At 41.6% G+C, this 19,215-nt stretch overlaps 1 protein-coding gene and 1 pseudogene across 1 annotated transcript; one reads left to right on the forward strand and one right to left on the reverse strand.

The window, feature by feature from the left end:
- The first annotated feature begins 7,922 nt into the window (after nt 1-7,922).
- Nucleotides 7,923-9,138, forward strand: LOC119272666. Its single transcript, XM_037554106.1, has 3 exons — nt 7,923-8,208; nt 8,707-8,916; nt 9,059-9,138. Exons 1-3 carry the CDS (start codon nt 7,923-7,925, stop codon nt 9,136-9,138), a joined length of 576 nt encoding a protein of 191 aa, XP_037410003.1.
- A 1,379-nt stretch (nt 9,139-10,517) lies between these two features.
- LOC119272810 lies at nt 10,518-13,787 on the reverse strand (annotated as a pseudogene).
- Nucleotides 13,788-19,215: the final 5,428 nt, after the last annotated feature.

Genomic DNA, 19,215 nt, shown 5'->3' on the forward strand with positions numbered 1-19,215 from the left:
AATCCCAGTTGAGTCAAGTGATTATGATACCCAGACATTTTGAGTATATGTTCACTGACAGAACTATTCTCCTCCACCTTGCAGCTATAGAACTTATTGGAGACTTCATATCTCTCAATCCGGGCATTTGCTTGAAATATTAACTTCAACTCCTAGAACATCTCATATGCTCGATGACGTTAAAAACGTCGTTGAAGTCCCGGTTCTAAGCCGTAAAGCATGGCACACTGAACTATCGAGTAATCATCAGCTTTACTCTGCCAGACGTTCTTAACGTCATTAGCAACATCTGCAGCGGGCCTAGCACCCAGCGGTGCTTCTAGGACGTAATTCTTCTGTGCAGCAATGAGGATAATCCTCAAGTTACGGACCCAGTCCATGTAATTGCTACCATCATCTTTCAACTTTGCTTTCTCAAGGAACGCATTAAAATTCAACGGAACAACAGCACGGGCCATCTATCTACAATCAACATAGACAAGCAAAATACTATCAGGTACTAAGTTCATGATAAATTTAAGTTCAATCAATCATATTACTTAAGAACTCCCACTTAGATAGACATCCCTCTAATCATCTAAGTGATCACGTGATCCAAATCAACTAAACCATGTCCGATCATCACGTGAGATGGAGTAGTTTTCAATGGTGAACTTCACTATGTTGATCATATCTACTATATGATTCACGCTCGACCTTTCGGTCTCAGTGTTCTGAGGCCATATCTGCATATGCTAGGCTCGTCAAGTTTAACCTGAGTATTCTGCGTGTGCAAAAACTGGCTTGCACCCATTGTAGATGAACGTAGAGCTTATCACACCCGATCATCACGTGGTGTCTCAGCACGACGAACTTTGGCAACGGTGCATACTCAGGAAGAACACTTTTACCTTGAAATTTAGTGAGAGATCATCTTCTAATGCTACCGTCAAACAAAGCAGAATAAGATGCATAAAGGATAAACATCACATGCAATCAATATAAGTGATATGATATGGCCATCATCATCTTGTGCTTGTGATCTCCATCTCCGAAGCACCGCCATGATCACCATCGTCACTGGCGCAACACCTTGATCTCCATAGTAGCATCGTTGTCGTCTCGCCAACTATTGCTTTTACGACTATCGCTACCGCTTAGTGATAAAGTAAAGCAATTACAGGGCGATTGCATTGCATACAATAAAGCGACAACCATATGGCTCCTGCCAGTTGCCAATAACTCCGTTACAAAACATGATCATCTCATACAATAAATATAGCATCATGTATTGACCATATCACATCACAACATGCCCTGCAAAAACAAGTTAGACGTCCTCTACTTTGTTGTTGCAAGTTTTACGTGGCTGCTACGGGCTGAGCAAGAACTGTTCTTACCTACGCATCAAAACCACAACGATAGTTCGTCAAGTTAGTGATGTTTTAACCTTCTCAAGGACCAGGCGTAGCCACACTCGGTTCAACTAAAGTTGGAGAAACTGACACCCGCCAGCCACCTATGTGCAAAGCACATCGGTAGAACCAGTCTCGCGTAAGTGTATGCGTAATGTCGGTCCAAGCCGCTTCATCCAACAATACCGCCGAACCAAAGTATGACATGCTGGTAAGCAGTATGACTTGTATCGTCCACAACTCACTTGTGTTCTACTCGTACATATAACATCTATGCATAAAACCTGGCTCGGATGCCACTGTTGGGAACGTAGTAATTTCAAAAAATTCCTACGCACACGCAGGATCATGGTGATGCATAGCAACAAGAGGGGAGAGTGTCGACCACGTACCCTCGTAGATCGTTAAGAGGAAGCGTTATGACAACACGGTTGATGTAGTCGTATGTCCTCATGATCGACCGATCCTCAGTACCGAACGTACGGCACCTCCGCGTTCAGCACACATTCAGCTCGGTGACGTCCCGCGAACTCATGATCCAGTAGAGCTCGGGGAAGAGTTTCGTCAGCACGACGGCGTGGTGACGATGTTGATGAAGCTACCGTGGCAGGGCTTCGCCTAAGCACCGCTACAGTATGACCGAGGTGGATTATGGTGGAGGGGGGCACCACACACGACTAGGAGAGATCTTTGTGATCAACCTGTGTGTCTAGAGGTGCCCCCTGCCCCTGTATATAAAGGAGCAAGGGGGAGTCCGTCTGGCCCTTGTTGGTGCGCCAGGAGGAGGAATCCTCCTCCTAGTAGGAGTAGGATTCCCCTCTTTCCTACTCCTACTAGGAGGGGGAAAGGAAGGGAGACAAAGAGAAGGAAAGGGGGCGCCCCCCTCTCCTAGTACAATTCGGACCAGAGGGGAGGGGCGCGCTGCCTGCCCTAGGCCAGCCCCTCTCTCTTTCCCTTATGGCCCAACAAGGCCCATTAGCCTCCGGGGGTTCCGGTAACCCCTCTGGTACTCCGACAAAATCCCGATTTTAGCCGGAACTCTTCCGATGTCCAAATGTAGGCTTCCAATATATCAATCTTCATGTCTCGACCATTTCGAGACTCCTCGTCATGTTCGTGATCATATCCGGGACTCCGAACTACCTTCGATACATCAAAACATATAAACTCATAAAACCGATCGTCACAGAACTTTAAGCGTGCGGACCCTACGGGTTCGAGAACTATGTAGACATGACCGAGACATGTCTCCGGTCAATAACCAATAGCGGAACCTAGATGCTCATATTGGTTCCTACATATTCTACGAAGATCTTTATCGTTCAAACCGCATAACACTATACGTTGTTCTCTTTGTCATCGGTATGTTACTTGCTCGAGATTCGATCGTCGGTATCCCAATACCTAGTTCAATCTCGTTACAGGCAAGTCTCTTTACTCGTTTCGTAATGCACTATCCCGCAACTAACTCATTAGTTGTATTGCTTGCAAGTCTTATAGTGATGTGCATTACCGAGAGGGCCCAGAGATACCTCTCCGACAATCGGAGTGACAAATCCTAATCTTGATCTATGCCAACTCAGCAAGTACCATCGGAGACACCTGTAGAGCACCTTTATAATCACCCAGTTACGTTGTGACGTTTGGTAGCACACAAAGTGTTCCTCCGGTATTCGGGAGTTGCATAATCTCATAGTCAAAAGAATATGTATAAGTCATGAAGAAAGCAATAGAAGTAAACAAAAACGATCAAGTGCTAAGCTAACGGAATGTGTCAAGTCAATCACATCATTCTCCTAATGATGTGATCCCATTGATCAAATAACAACTCATGTCTATTGTTTGGAAACTTAACCATCTTTGATCAATGAGCTAGTCAAGTAGAGGCATACTAGTGACACTATGTTTGTCTATGTATTCACACATGTATTATGTTTCCGTTTAATACAATTCTAGCATGAATAATAAACATTTATCATGAAATAAGGAAATAAATAATAACTTTATTATTGCCTCTAGGGCATATTTCCTTCACCATGAGGAACTTGCCTCATCTTATGGCTAAAAATGTGGGTAGTGTTGCACATGGGCTGGGTTTTTATCATGTGGAAGTACCTATAAACATAGAGTTCTCAATAATTGTGCTATAGTTTGTGTGGAATCCAGGGAAATGTCAAAATCGGAGCTAGGCCAAGAGTTCTTTGTGATTTATAAAACTAACGAGATCATTGATGTTGTGTCCGTCCATTTGTCCAATAAAATGGTAAGAATTGGAATAAATATAAGGTGACATGGAACATGAAACTTCAATACAAACTAAGTTGTGTTGAATTGAAGTACAACTTGGAACTGAATTTTCATGACAAGAATATATACAACTCTGACAAAAAAGGTAAATATATGTGTTCTAACATGCTAGGAGTTTTAGTTGCACCACAAACCATTCTGGGCAAGAGGGCAACTGTAATACAATAAATACACAAATACCTTATCATAAGTTCCATACTCCCATATCCTGCATTATATCTATTCTTATAGGAGGTATGTTCTCATTGCTATCCTTCTCCTCTTTGAACCATACTTCTCGTGACAGTTCATTAGCGACGACCTTGAAATGTTTAGGAAACCATAAATTAATAATTTTCCAATCATATGTGGATGCACTAAAATCAACGAAAATGGTGCGGGTTATGATGGGCAAAGACAACCCAACTACGACAACAATCAAGAGAGGAGAATTCATCAGAGAAACCAAGATTACACCGATGTTGTCGGTGCAACCAGGGTTTTTCTAGCTCCACTCATCGGTGGCCCTTTGATGACTATATTTTCTCCCCATGGGCCATGCTTACTCGAAGCTGCAGGGGCTGCCTACGTTTACATGGCCCAGTGTTAACCAGAATAGTCTGATTTTTTCACTGAAGCTGCCCCTTATGATAGCCAACTCATTTTCGAGTAAACAAACAATTAATTAGGTAGCAGTCGACGGCCCAAAACTACTCGAACATGTGATATAACAGCCAAGAACGTTAAGGGCGTGTGAGGGGTGGATAATGGCTTAGTTTTTTACTGTCCTAAATTGACCTTGCCTGATTAAAGAGATTGATAAGTGGACAGTCATTGTTAAATTTCCAACACATATCCTAGTGGAGGAACTTCCAGGCTATCCTAGGTTTGATTTAGTCAATGAGAGGGGTCATTACTAATGTAATTGAGTGGAATGAGAGATTGGAGGCTTTTCACATGCTACATGAGATTTGGGTTCAGATCAAAAACTCGCACACCCAATGGTGCAGGTGGAATATCTTACATCAGATAACATCCTGCTTTGGACTAGCAGGGGATGTTCCAAACTTTCTACGAAATTGTGTGAGTTAAAGTGTTTTGCGGAGATGCTTCCAAGATACCACATGAATGAATGTTTTGGCATGGATGAGTAAAAAAAGTAACATATGTAATACTTCTACCAATCAATCGGGAAGGAATAGTGGTGGAGATAGAAAAGTGGCTATGGATGCCTTAAAGGAGGTTGAATTCGTAAAATAAGATGATGAAAGGATGGACATGAATGGGGTTGTACACTATTGGTTTGAACAACTATAAGTCATAGGGGTTGTATATTCCGCAAGGAAGTTTGTATAGCAAAATGGTACAAGTCTGGACTAGTGTTGCAAGAGGAAGGCATAAAGGCAAAGTTGACACCCTATGTAACCCCTTTCAAATTAACTATTGATGAGGAGTGCATGCAAACAAAAGAGGGAGTCAGTCAGGTAGAAGATGAACAACAGATGATGTTTGGAATGAAAATCAAGAAAAGTAAGTGTTAATGAAAAACAAGTGCGAGAAAATGTGGACAATGAGACTTTGATGGACATGATGTCTTCATATTTCCCTGCTGATGTGCCACATCTTATGTGCATGTTTCCTGATCAAAGTCCACGGATGCATTTCCTAGCTAAAGTGTGAGCCTTTGTGTTTGAATCACGTTTCTCATGGATGATGACCATCTTGTGGCAACAAGACCCAATTGAGGGACATACACTACAGATGTCGACTGTGAGCCTATGTGTTATAAGTAGAGTTTGGATGATGATCTTCTTTGTGTGAAGTGATCACTTTGATTCGTTCCTATCTTGCAAGGGTTCATAGTTAGAGGCGTTTTATATTTGGTGATTCATACAAACCTGACATTATTCGACCCAGCAGTGCTATATCGAGTCCCATTGTCTCATGCGGATCCTACCGTGCGTGTAACATGGTCGATACGGAGCAAACACGCACCCGATGTCACTGGTTTAGGTTGGCCCTGTGCGAGGCACGACAGGGCACATTTTTATCCCGTTTCACCTTTTCATTTCTTTCCGCATAGTTGGATCAGGCGCACATGGGTTGGGCGTCAAGGTCTTTTTTCGTTCTTCCTAGTTTTGTTCAATTTTCTTTTCGATTTTTTCTTTCCTTTTTCCATATTCCCTTTGTATCTTTATCTTTTCGCTCTTTCCATTTAATTTTTATAGTGGATATTGTTTCCTTTATGTGTTGTATTTTTATTTTCACCATCCATTTCCAATTTCATGATTTAAAAAAATCCATGCACATTCAGGGACATTTTCTTAATTTTTTTGAATACCTTAAATTTATGAACATTTGAGAAGTGTGGATATTTGTAAAATTCATGAAAATATTCAAACTTTTATGAACCATTTTATATAATCATGAATGTTTAAAACTAATGATTTTATATAAAATTAATATTGTAAATATTTATAAATATTTCCAAAATTCATGAATATTCGTAATTTGCTAAAAAGTTTTAAAATTCTTAGAATTCATTGATTTTTCTATGAAATAATAATATTCTCTGGAAACAATTAAAATTGGTTCAAAGCCGGGCATGGTCCCGCCTAGATGCTTCCTTTTGTTGAGATAAACTCCGAAGCTTTTTATTCAACCGTCACAAGGTTTATAGGAACGAAATCAAATCCACCGGGCCGACCTAGCCAAACATGACGACCAACCCCTAGGGATAATGCATGCTTCGCGAGTTTGTGAGCATCGACGTTCGAGATCCTAAGTTCATGAATAATATTACAATTAGTAAGAGTGTTCTTCCAATGTATGATGGCACCATAGACCGCGGGATTCTTTTGATGAATGTCCCCGACGATCACCTTGCAGTCCGACGCCACGTGTATTCTTCTCTCATAAAGATCATCAGCCAGCGCCAAGGCCGCTTTGATAGCCAAACATTCTAGTGCCAAAATCTTTGGAAACACGAGTGTTGAGCATTTTGTTACCAGGCCTAAACCAGGTGATGGGCCAACCGAAAGGAGCCCAGTAACGATTGCTACAACGCCGAGGTGCGCGTTTGCTCACACGCGGAAAAGGGCGTCTCCCGCTGCGTACGCACTTTGAGCTGGCCCAACTAGTTCCTCTTTGGTTTTGGGAAAGTTCTAGAACCTTCTTAGAATGGTTTATTATTTATTATTTTCTTTTCGGTTTTTCTGATTTTTTTCTCATTCGTTTAATTTATATTTTTCATTTTCATTCCTTCTTCTTTTTTCATGTTCATTTTTATTTTCATTTATTATTTATTATTCATTATTATTTTTATTTTGTGAACATCTTTTCAAATCTGTCAATATTTCTAGAAAACATGAATTGGTTTTTAAATTATAAACATTTTTCGATTTTGCAGAGTTTTTTTCAAATTCTTGAACATTGTTTTAAAAATGTATGATCATTTTTCTTAAATCGCGTACATTATCAAAGCCGTGAACATTTTTTTAACTTTTTATGAAAGTAGCCCACATTTTTATGGAATAGACAACATTTTTTGAAATTTGGTATCATGTTTTGAAATTCATCAACATTTTTTGAATACATATACATTTTTCTAAATCAGGAACATGTTTTGAACCAGTGAATTTTTTTGTAATTCATGAACATTTTATAATTTTTGTAAAAATTTGCTAAACATTTATGAACATTTTTTGAAGTAGCAAACATTTTTAGAATACATGAGAATTTTTTATAAAATCATGAACATTTTTTGATTTCCCGAACATTGTTTGTGCAAAATTGTGAACATTTTTCTGAAAATGCAAACAGTTTTTTTTTCTAATCATGAGCAAGTTTTTAATCCACAAAGCATGTTGTAATATCTTTAAAATTTATCAAAATTTATTGATAGATTTGGAATTTTTTTGAAATGGCGAATTATTTTAAAGAAGAAAAAACACAGAAAAGCATAAACAACAAAAAAAGATATAAAAACATTTGGTGTGGCGCCGCCGCGCCTGGGCCCAAAAGGACTGCCTTGCCGTTGATGTCCAAGGTTTGGCCCACGCAAACAACGAGAGTACGTACATGTCCCGATTGCCCCCTCCGACTCAGACCAACGCGCCAGCACCCAGCAGCAGCGGCGGCGGCGAGAAAGCAACCAGAGCGTTCGCCATTGTTCCGCTCCCTCTCTCTCTCCGATAGTGCGAGGCAGAAGCGCCGCTGATGGATTCGCCGTCACTCCTGACCATGCACCTGCGCGGGTCTGCTTCGCCGCCCGACGTCGCCACGTCGGTGGCAATCGAGGTGGAGGGAGGCGACGGGGTGGACCTCGCCCAGGTGGGCCTCGCGCTGGGGCTGGACCCGGCCACCGTCGGCCTCAATGGCTACTTCCTCAGCTGCGGCTCCGGCCACGTCTCTTTGGCGGTCACCTGGGGCGAGCTCCTCGCCTTCTTCGCCGCGGGCGGGCAGCCCACGGGTGCCGACCCTGCCGCGCCCGTCGCCGTCGACGGCGGGCCCGTGCCTTCGCCTCCAGGTGCGCCTCCCTTTCTTGGAAGATTGCATGTATTATTTGCGGCGATCGAAGCTACATTGTGCGCGCGAGATGTCATTAGCACCTGTTCTCTGATTCTCTGACTTTCTTGCTCCTTTAAACTAGTAGCATAAATAATTGTTCAGGGTCCAGTTGTTCAGTACTTCAGTTTCATATGTTAGTACAAATTATATAGTAGTACTAAGTACTATCCTATTTGAGCAAGTTGGATACTGATTATCACTGAATGCATTGGGATATTAAAGTGTCGCGGTAGCTATCAACTCAACTGTACTGTTCTTGTTCATAGATTTGCATCATTTTCATGTGGTTGTTGAGAAGCAATTATCTCACATCAAGTGTTATTTCCTGATCATGTGATTCAGTACGTCATCTGTTTATGCTACAAGAATGCGTTTATGTCCACTGCACTTGAAGAAGTTAAACAAAATATATTTCCACGAAATTTTGATCTGAATCTGCAAATAATATCTCTGTTAGAGCCCAGAGTTGTTCTGTCCTCAAAGCGAAAGCCTGGGTTGGAGACCGAAAATTGTTCCAAGAAGAGTAAGCTCCAACACAACAGCTCCGCTCAGTCAAAAGGAGGCGAAGAGCTACTTACCGATGAGATCACCCTTGGTTTGAAGAGAAGACTCACATTGGACGAGGCTAGTCCATATAAGAAGATTAAACAAGTAGACTACAGCTCAGGCTCTGGTGAGTGACAACTGACAACTGACCAAATCTCTCAAGAGTCTTCACCAGTTACTGTATTTATTATATTCACCAATAATCTAGCAAATATTCTGAAATCTGAAAGGTTCTTGTTTGGTTTATTGCATTGGTTGGTTGATCAATGGAGTAGAAGCACAGCAGTCAGTTAAATACTCTTGCAGCTTCGCCATCAGTCACGACAAAGCGGCCATCGAATGATGAGATGGTCATCTCACTGTCGCGCAAGGGAGTCTGGTGATGCCAGTCTATTCTTGCAGATTGATATTTTAGTGTTACTCAAAAGAACTCGCGGACGTATATGGTGATGAGCAACATGTCAAAGAGGCGCAGTGACGTAGTGACTGAGATTTGATTATCACCTTGTCGCAAGTCATTGTTACTCGAAACAACTCCAGAGTTATGATGATAAACTGGCATCGCTAAGAGGCCTAGTGAGATTTGGTGATTCCCCATTACCATCATGTAGTTAGTTTGGTCCGGAGTCATAGTTTCTGGTTTGTATACACAGCGCTAGTCACAATAGTTTCAGGTTTGGATACAGTGCTAGTTAGAATAGTTGTACAATGGAGTATTTCTTTTGTACATCGCAGTATTTGATATAATGCCAGAGAACTTGCCGATGTCTTTCTGTGAACATAATAATGGCTGGCCTAACATGTGTACATTTTGCCTGCAACACAATAGCGCTACTAGCACCGTCAAATCTGTAATCAGTGCATTTGTTGCAAGACACTAACATTTTTTTTTCGAGGAATAGCAACTGCTGTTTGGTTTGATTGTACTGTATGCACAATTATTCAGTATTTCACAATGCATATGCATGCTGGAGATTCAAAAAAGAGAGAGAAGAAGCATTCAGTATTTCGCCACACAGAGATAGGTTACTTGATATGATTAATACCCATGTAAATCCCTGAAGAATTGTACTTTTTTGGGGGATAATAATTATAAATTTTGGGGTACATGATTCTATACACAAACGAGAGCAAAAGAGATCTGCATACCACCAACGAAAGTTAGGTCTAAGGTCTTCTATATATTATTAGAGTATATTCCATTTTTTACCTCATCTTCTGAAATGTTGATTTGGATTACCTCGTTCAAGTTATTTTCATCCATTCTACCAGTATTTTCATCCATTTTACCCCATTAACCCAACTTGTGCCGCATTTTATCTTTTATTTGTCTACATTCTGTCATGCTGGTGCGGCATCGCATGTTTTTATTTCGCAACCGGTTTCTCCACGCACTTGTCAGCACTCCAGGTTTGGCTAGAATGAATTTATGACATCGTAAAAATTGATTTCAATTGATGACAGTTTAAAGGAATGAACTGAATATATTGTAAATGTATTTAGACTTCTTTAAGGGAAAATGTATGTAGACTTGAACATATATGATGAGCACACTGGGACATGGATAATGATACATTCGGTGGGGTGTGTTTATTTTGTCGATCTAGCTGGGCTTAGGCTGTAGCCGCACATAGATGAGTTACCTTATTACATGGACATCATGGATATGTACTTAAGTGTACATGGCAGCATCGTATCCATCTTGGTTGATTACAACATAGCCTAAAGGGGTACCGGATTGAGGAAGAGTGCGGTGACGAGGTCCTTTAGGTCGCTACCAAAGGTGTAGGCATCCCTGCCTTTGAGATAAATGATCTCGTTTGTCCTGCTGCCGGCAATAGTGCACGGTCTATCTCCATGGTCACCTGGTTCAATATTCTCCACCTATTCTCTAGGAGTGCGGCGACAGCCGCCATAGCTTCATCACCTGTTGAGTCGTTCTCTATCATGTAGCACTCCACGGCGCTAGGCATATCCTTCTTGTGCTTTCCCAACTGCATACATATGTAGGTGAAAGGGGTACATCTGATGAGTATACACATATGCTCATTCACCATACAATGAATGTACAACATATCACATTTTAATATGCAAACTTGTGTTTATTTTGGTGCATATATACCTAGTAAGAAGACATATCGTTGAGGAAGCGAGTGACCTGTGAACCAGCGCGGACCATTCCAGGAACTCTGTCTACCCATTCAAATACCTCTTGGGTTGCCACATCGCCATAGCCCATTAGTATCACGAGAGTAAGCATCGGTAGACCCGAGGTCATGTTAGATATCTCTTCATGTTCCTTGAAGCTCGGCCGATATTTCTTGCTAGACAAAACAGCCTCACGTAGGTAATATTCTGATGACAGCTTGTACTGTGTCATAATTTGACACATGCGACATATGAATTAGTATCTCTGATAAATATTAGGAAGAGAGATAAAACAACTAATTGTCATACACATGCTCATACACTTTACAGGTGAATCTGTATCTCAATATAGGGCACCATACCGCTTTTTTAATGTAGGTCATGCGATACTTGTGGTTTGGTTCCAACGCATCCTCAAACTCTTTGAAATTGCCGAGAGTCTTGATGTACAACATGTGAAGATATTCCGGTAGAATAGAAACCTCATTTTCATCCCATCTACGAACAAATAGTACAATGATACCCATTAGAGATCATTATACAGAGATGGAGTGAGAGTGAGAGATAGATCTAGTAACTCATGAATCAGATAACTAGTAGTCTACCTTTGCATTGCTTCATTGAGCTTGTGACACTCCTCTAATGTGGCATGGACATCAAAAGTATCATCTAGAAGTGACACCATTCCAAACACTTTGGCGAATAGGATCCGTGCACGAGAGTACTCCTCCTCATGGAGCATTCCATAAGTCCAAAAGTAGATCTCCACCATATGGGCACGAGCATATGGTAGCTTCATGGTCTCATATAGTTCCCTCCACCATCTGCATGTGAACATAGTTATTTAACCTAACAATCTTATAAATATCGATGACGTTTCTACTTCTTCAGGCAGGTTACCCTATCTGGTATATTGTCTAGCTAGTTGGCAAGATGATGATGTGGCAAAAGGACTATTTCGTTGAATATATGAGATCTGGTTTAAAATTAAAATCATAGCAAGACTTATTGATTCTCACGCATATATATTCAATCGTCTCCAGATTCCTTTCCCTTTTCAATGCCAATAAGCTAACAAAAATAGTATCATGTGTCTCCAATGTTATTTTATTTAATTTTGCAAAAAATCATAAAAATGTATAGTATATCTTGCACAGTGAAAGAAAACCCACAACGGGTCACTCCAAAACCAATGTCAAAATCATCCATACTCTTGAGAATTAATGTCGGACTAAGCATCAATAACACTTTGCATAATTTCCAAAGACAATTTCAGCTTAAGAAACACGGTGGTAATGATCCTAAATGACAATACTTGAAGGTTAGGAGACAATATGGCACATTACAAATGGCCAGTGTCCTAAAAAGCCATCTAGCTAGCATACGGAAAGACATACACCACAATATCTACAACATAATAAACTCATATGTACGTGTTGGTTTTACTATAGTGAAGAACTAGAATAAACATCAATGAGAAAAGATCAATTTATGAGAAGAAGACTTGCAATGAGAGGTCCTTGAGCTCCTTGAGGTGAAGGATCCTAACGAGGTTAAAGTTCAGCCTAGAAAGCTCTAGCAACATGCCATCGTACACCCCCTCTTGCTCATACTCATCAATGTAGTGCATGGTTTCAATCCTTCTTGTGAACCGTGGGAGGGGGATGTCTAGGGCACGGGAGATCTGCTCTGCAATTGGTGACTTGACGTTGCCTTTGATAGCCTCCAGGTGCCCCCTTGCAAAGGCGATGGCATCGTCAAGAGCGACCTCACCTGGTGTTGCCATGTGAGCTGCATTGTACAAGCTCAAAAGGCCCCTCGGGTCATTGCCGAGGCTTTCACTGAAACTACCTTGGTCCTCTCTGAATTTATCAAATACATCTGCATGCACATTGATTCAAACATATCTTATCAACAGACGTGACATGCATGTTTTGAGCTGCTAAAATAACACGGCTTGATTCAAAAGGGTTACTGATTAGCGACACTATGCACTTACTACTTACCCTCAGATGCCCAAAGTCCATGTTGCCGAAATAGGCGAAACTTAAGTGTGGTGATGTGTAGGCTATTGGAGCCGTCAATCTCCGCCTGCTCTACATGCACAAGGTTTAGTGCCTCTTCAATCTCTTCACGGAAGTGATTGTCTATGCCTAGTCGCTCAAGTGTGTCCACATATGTTAGTGCATCGGCTATGGTCATGGCGTCCTTGCCCCCTTGAACGCCTGACGTACTTGCCCTTTGAGTTGCTCCGCCCGCTCTCTCATCCAATCCTCCGGCCTCTGCTGGAAACAACTCAATATTAATCTTTGGATGTCAATCGTGCGGGTAGGATAAAATCATTAACTTGGTCTATCCCACGAAAAAGAACTTCCTTACTGAAGTTTCATGTAGCATATTTTACTCATAAGCTGTGTGTTGTCATTTGCGCAGTATTTGGTTTCCTATGACCGTATTGAATTAATATCATGTACATAAAAAAGTTGACGAAATTCAGTGTAGAGCATGGATGGTCCACGAAGCATGGCCTAATTGATCAACATGTAGCAGCTTCAAAATCCTTGATTCTAGAGTACTTGAAAGTTCTACCCGATAATCAAAATCAAATCATTGAAAGATAATGCATATAGTTAACGCGCGCGCATGTTAGTGTAAGCATGCATGCATGCATACCTGTGACATAGGAGGGACGTAGGTGACAAAGAAGTCACCCCACACCGAGGGCGCAAACTTCTCGCTAGTGTCGGCGCCCCCGGAGGCCACCTGCACAGTGCTGCTGCCATCGGCTTTGGTCACCATCTCGTGGCCGTTCACGACAGAAGCAGCCTGGATCAAGGGCGCCATTCAAAGGGTGTTGCAGTAACAATAATGTATTTGCTTTCTCAGCTGGTTGCAAATACTTGTACTCCCTTCATTTCAAAATATAGTGCGCACGCGCTTTCCGAGGTCTAACTTTGACTATAAATTTAACCAACGAGACCAACTGTGGCGGGAGAAAAAAATATATAATTAAAAACTTCTTTCGAATACAAATTCACTAATATAATTTTTGTTCCCGCCGCAATCGGTCTTGGTAGTTAAATTTACGGTCAAAATTGAAGCACGGAGATAGAGAAAGCACTACATTGTGGAATGGAAGGAGTAATAACTAGTGCTGTAGTGAGGTACCACAAGCAGTGCTTGCTGCAGGTGATTTATCTGAGGCTGCAGGGATCTCTATTTATAGACCTATAGTTGTATCAACTGTTTGCATTGTAGTACTTCACATGAGCCTATAATTAAGCAGGCCCCCGTGATTATCCACATGGTACCAAACCATTTGAAGGACGTGTCTCTTTTAATTAATACTTGGCGTTAGGTATGGCTCATGCAAAATGCGTGTAACATAACTAAGTACATTATTCTCTGTACTCGTGTAGGATGTGCATGTAGCCACGTACCCTATGCTAGTGGTTGGCGATCAAGAAGAAAAGAACCGATTTTTTATTAATAGTAATTATTAACCCAGTAATTCGGAAACTAGTGACGGGCACGTGGAAATTTTAAAAATAGTAAGACACTAACTACAATGGCATCCACAGCTGGATGCTATCAAGGACAGCGTCCACTCAAGTGCTTCGCCGAGCCACCAGATCCGACTAAATCGAGTCTTTCCTAATGACAGATAGAAGTTGCGCGAGGTTTAAAACCCTAGTATGGATGCATTCTTCGCTCCTGGACCTCGCCATACGGTAAGCAATCTCTGGCAGCCGGCAACGCCGATCATCACAGGAGTATGGATGTAGTCTTCGCTCCTAGACCTCGCCATACGGTAAGCAATCTCTGGCAGCCGGCAACGCCGATCATCACAGGAGCGACATGGTCTCATCAGCCGCTCGCCATTAGGATTCTCCAATTGATTTTGTGCTTGGTTCATTTTAGTTGTTGTACTGTTCTATCTAATCTCCTTTGTTTTAATCTTCTATGCAATTGATACAATGGTTTACAAGCAGACACTTTATATATGATTGGATTGTTATTCCTGAATTATGGTCCTTAATTTGGCTGGTTTGTGAGAAACCAAAATTTCAGTCGTGAGTCTATGGTTGATCAATGTGAAATTTTGATATTTACTTGCTGTATGTTCATGTTTGTAGGTGCATATAAGAACATGTTAATCATTCTGGTTTACGTGGATGGTGAAGTGCAACATGGATCCATGGGTGTGGAGTATACCATTCCTCCCAAATTAACATTTCCAGCGTCCGAGAATACTACTTTTGAAGATATCAAGAGTGAGACATGTCGAGGACTTGGACATGTTAATGTCAGTGCTCAAACAAACCTGAATATCCAAGCTCGCTTTGATATTGGAGCTCCTGGACCACATTATTTTCAGTTAATTCCAATATATGAGGAAAGGGGATGGAACATGATTTTTGAGAAGACCAAGTCCCGAACAACGTGGCAAGTGATAGTGTTATATGTTAACATCACACCAAATCAAAACATGTTGAGTGAAGTCAGTGGTGGAAGAAACATACGAATAATTGAAAGTCAATCACAAAGGTATGGAAGTGCAGTGCACTCGTCATTGCATCAAACATCTATCGGTGGTTTTCCAAATTCTAGTCCACGTGGTCCTGGCTTTGACATGGCACATGCTCCATCTTATACTCATAGTACTGTGAAAAATGATTTTCCAACAAGTACTGCCAACACTAGTAGAAACAGGGCCTTTTGTCCTGGTTCATAAGGGCCTTTAGTCCCGGTTCTGGAACCGGGACTAAAGGGTCGGTACTAAAGCCTCCCCCTTTAGTCCTGGTTCTTATACGAACCGGGACTAAAGGCCCTCCACGTGGCCGCTGCCCGGAGGTCCACCTTTAGTCCCGGTTGGTAACACCAACCGGTACTAAAGGAAATTTTATGATTTTTTTTTGAATTTTTTTTTATTTTCAAATTTCTGAATTATTTTAACCTCTAATCTCTAATCATCCCTCATCACTGCTCAATTTAACCTTTAATCTCTAATCACCCCTCATCATTCCAAATCATCTAACTTCCCGAACAGTCACCCATCCTCTCACTACTCCAGCCTGAGCACGCTTAACTTCCCGGTTCTATTCTCCCTTGTTTCCAAGTCTACACTTGTTGTTTTCCTGACAATAGTAAGATGTCAATCCTATTAACCCTCAGGAATTTAGCTTGAGCATGAAGTCACATATTTCACTGTTTGAGTTTGAAACTATTGTTCTAAAAAATAATTATTATTTAGTAACACTAATATTTCTTGAATAAATAGTTTGACCACAGTTTGACCCTAGTTTGACCACAGTTTGACCATAGTTTGACCAGATTTGACCAAAATTCAAAAAATCTGAAATAATTATTTAGTAACACTAATATTTCTTGAATAAGTAGTTTGACCATTGTTTGACCATAGTTTGACCATATTTGACCAAAATTCAAAAAAACTAAAATAATTATTTAGTAACACTAATATTATTGAATAATTATTTAGTAACACTAATACTTCTTGAATAAGTAGTTTGACCATATTTAACAAAAATTCAAAAAAAAACTGAAATTTGAGCATAATTTTTTTCCTTTTAGAATTTGAGGATTCTAAAAATTTGCAAACAGGCCGTTGAAAGGACATGCGGTGCCCCCATGTGTGGTTTTGGTAATTGATGACAATCTCTATGGACTAACGGTTGCCTTGAGTTATATTTGAAGGATTTGTTGAAGTCCATGTGTTGGTTTCAAGGAGTTTATGAGATGGCCAAAGTGCTTTTCAAGGAATTATCCAAAGATTGGTCATGTGTGAGTTGAGATGGCCAAAGTGCTTTTCAAGGAATTATCCAAAGATTGGTCATGTGTGAGTTGAGCTTATTGCAAGCATGTCTTGAAGAAGAAGATTGTGTGATCATTCATGTTTACCTTCAAGACATCATCCAAATGAAGAGAGTTGGAAAGATTCAATGTTGATCAAGACTAAGTCAAGAGTGAATCAAGTTGATCAACTCACAAAGCGTAGAAGAAGTACCGAGAGGGATCAAGTGATCCCATGGTATGGTAAGCATTGTCCATTACGCTTTGTGTACTAACCCATGGTCTACGTGAGAGTTCTTTGTGGGGTTAGGTTGAAGGAAATATGCCCTAGAGGCAATAATAAAGTTATTATTTATTTCCTTATATATCATGATAAAAGTTTATTATTCATGCTAGAATTGTATTAACCGGAAACATAATACATGTGTGAATACATAGACAAACAGAGTGTCACTAGTATGCCTCTACTAGACTAGCTTGTTAATCAAAGATGGTTATGTTTCCTAACCATGGACAAAGAGTTGTCATTTGATTAACAGGATCACATCATTAGATGAATGATCTGATTGACATGACCCATTCCATTAGCTTAGCACCCGATCGTTTAGTATGTTGCTATTGCTTTCTTCATAACTTATACATGTTCCTATGACTATGAGATTATGCAACTCCCGTTTGCCGGAGGAACACTTTGTGTGCTACCAAACGTCACAACGTAACTGGGTGATTATAAAGGAGCTCTACAGGTGTCTCCAAAGGTACATGTTGGGTTGGTGTATTTCGAGATTAGGATTTGTCACTCCGATTGTCGGAGAGGTATCTCTGGGCCCTCTCGGTAATGCACATCACTTAAGCCTTGCAAGCATTGCAACTAATGAGTTAGTTGCGGGATGATGTATTACAGAACGAGTAAAGAGACTTTTCGGTAATAAGATTGAACTAGGTATGGGATACCGACGATCGAATCTCGGGCAAGTAACATACCGATGACAAAAGGAACAACGTATGTTGTTATGCGGTCTGACCGATAAAAGATCTTCGTAGAATATGTAGGAGCCAATATGAGCATCCAGGTTCCGCTATTGGTTATTGACCGGAGACGTGTCTCGGTCATGTCTACATTGTTCTCGAACCCGTAGGGTCCGCACGCTTAAGGTTACGATGACAGTTATATTATGAGTTTATGCATTTTGATGTACTGAAGGTTGTTCAGAGTCCCGGATGTGATCACGGACATGACGAGGAGTCTCGAAATGGTCGAGACATAAAGATTGATATATTAGAAGCCTATGTTTGGATATCGGAAGTGTTCCGGGTGAAATCGGGATTTTACCGGAGTACCGGGAGGTTACCGGAACCCCCCGGGAGGTATATGGGCCTTAGTGGGCCTTAGTGGAAGAGAGGAGAGGTGGCCAAAGATGGGCCGCGCGCCCCTCCCCCCCTTGGTCCGAATTGGACAAGGAGAGGGGGCCGGCCACCCTTCCTCCTCTCTCTCCTCTTTCCCCCCCTCCACGAATCCTATTCCAACTAGGAAAGGGGGGGAGTCCTACTCCCAGAGGGAGTAGGACTCCTCCTGGCGCGCCACTCCTGGCCGGCCGGCCCCCTCCCTTGAACCTTTATATACGGAGGCAGGGGCACCCCCTAGAGACACAAGTTGATCCACGTGATCATATTCTTAGCAGTGTGCGGTGCCCCCTTCCACCATTGTCCTCGATAATATTGTAGCGGTGCTTAGGCGAAGCCCTGCAACGGTAGTACATCAAGATCGTCACCACGCCATCGTGCTGACGGAACTCTTCCCTGACACTTTGCTGGATCGGAGTCTGGGGATCGTCATCGAGCTGAACGTGTGCTAGAACTCGGAGGTGCCGTAGTTTCGGTGCTTGATCGGTCGGGCCGTGAAGACATACAACTACATCAACCAAGTTAACGCTTCCGTTGTTGATCTACAAGGGTACGTAGATCATACTCTCCCCTCCCGTTGCTATGCATCACCATGATCTTGCGTGTGCGTAGGAATTTTTTTGAAATTACTACGTTCCCCAACAGTGGCATCCGAGCCTAGGTTTTATATGTTGATGTTATATGCACGAGTAGAACACAAGTGAGTTGTGGGCGATATAAGTCATACTGCTTACCAGCATGTCATACTTTGGTTCGGCGGTATTGTTGGACGAAGCGGCCCGGACCGACATTACGCGTACGCTTACGCGAGACCGGTTCTCCTGACGTGCTTTGCACATAGGTGGCTTGCGGGTGACGGCTTCTCCAACTTTAGTTGAACCGAGTGTGGCTACGCCCGGTCCTTGCGAAGGTTAAAACAGCACCAACTTGACAAACTATCATTGTGGTTTTGATGCGTAGGTAAGATTGGTTCTTGCTTAAGCCTGTAGCAGCCACGTAAAACTTGCAACAACAAAGTAGAGGACGTCTAACTTGTTTTTGCAGGGTATGTTGTGAT

This window comes from Triticum dicoccoides, chromosome 3A, assembly GCF_002162155.2.
Source record: "Triticum dicoccoides isolate Atlit2015 ecotype Zavitan chromosome 3A, WEW_v2.0, whole genome shotgun sequence".
NCBI lineage: Eukaryota > Viridiplantae > Streptophyta > Magnoliopsida > Poales > Poaceae > Triticum > Triticum dicoccoides.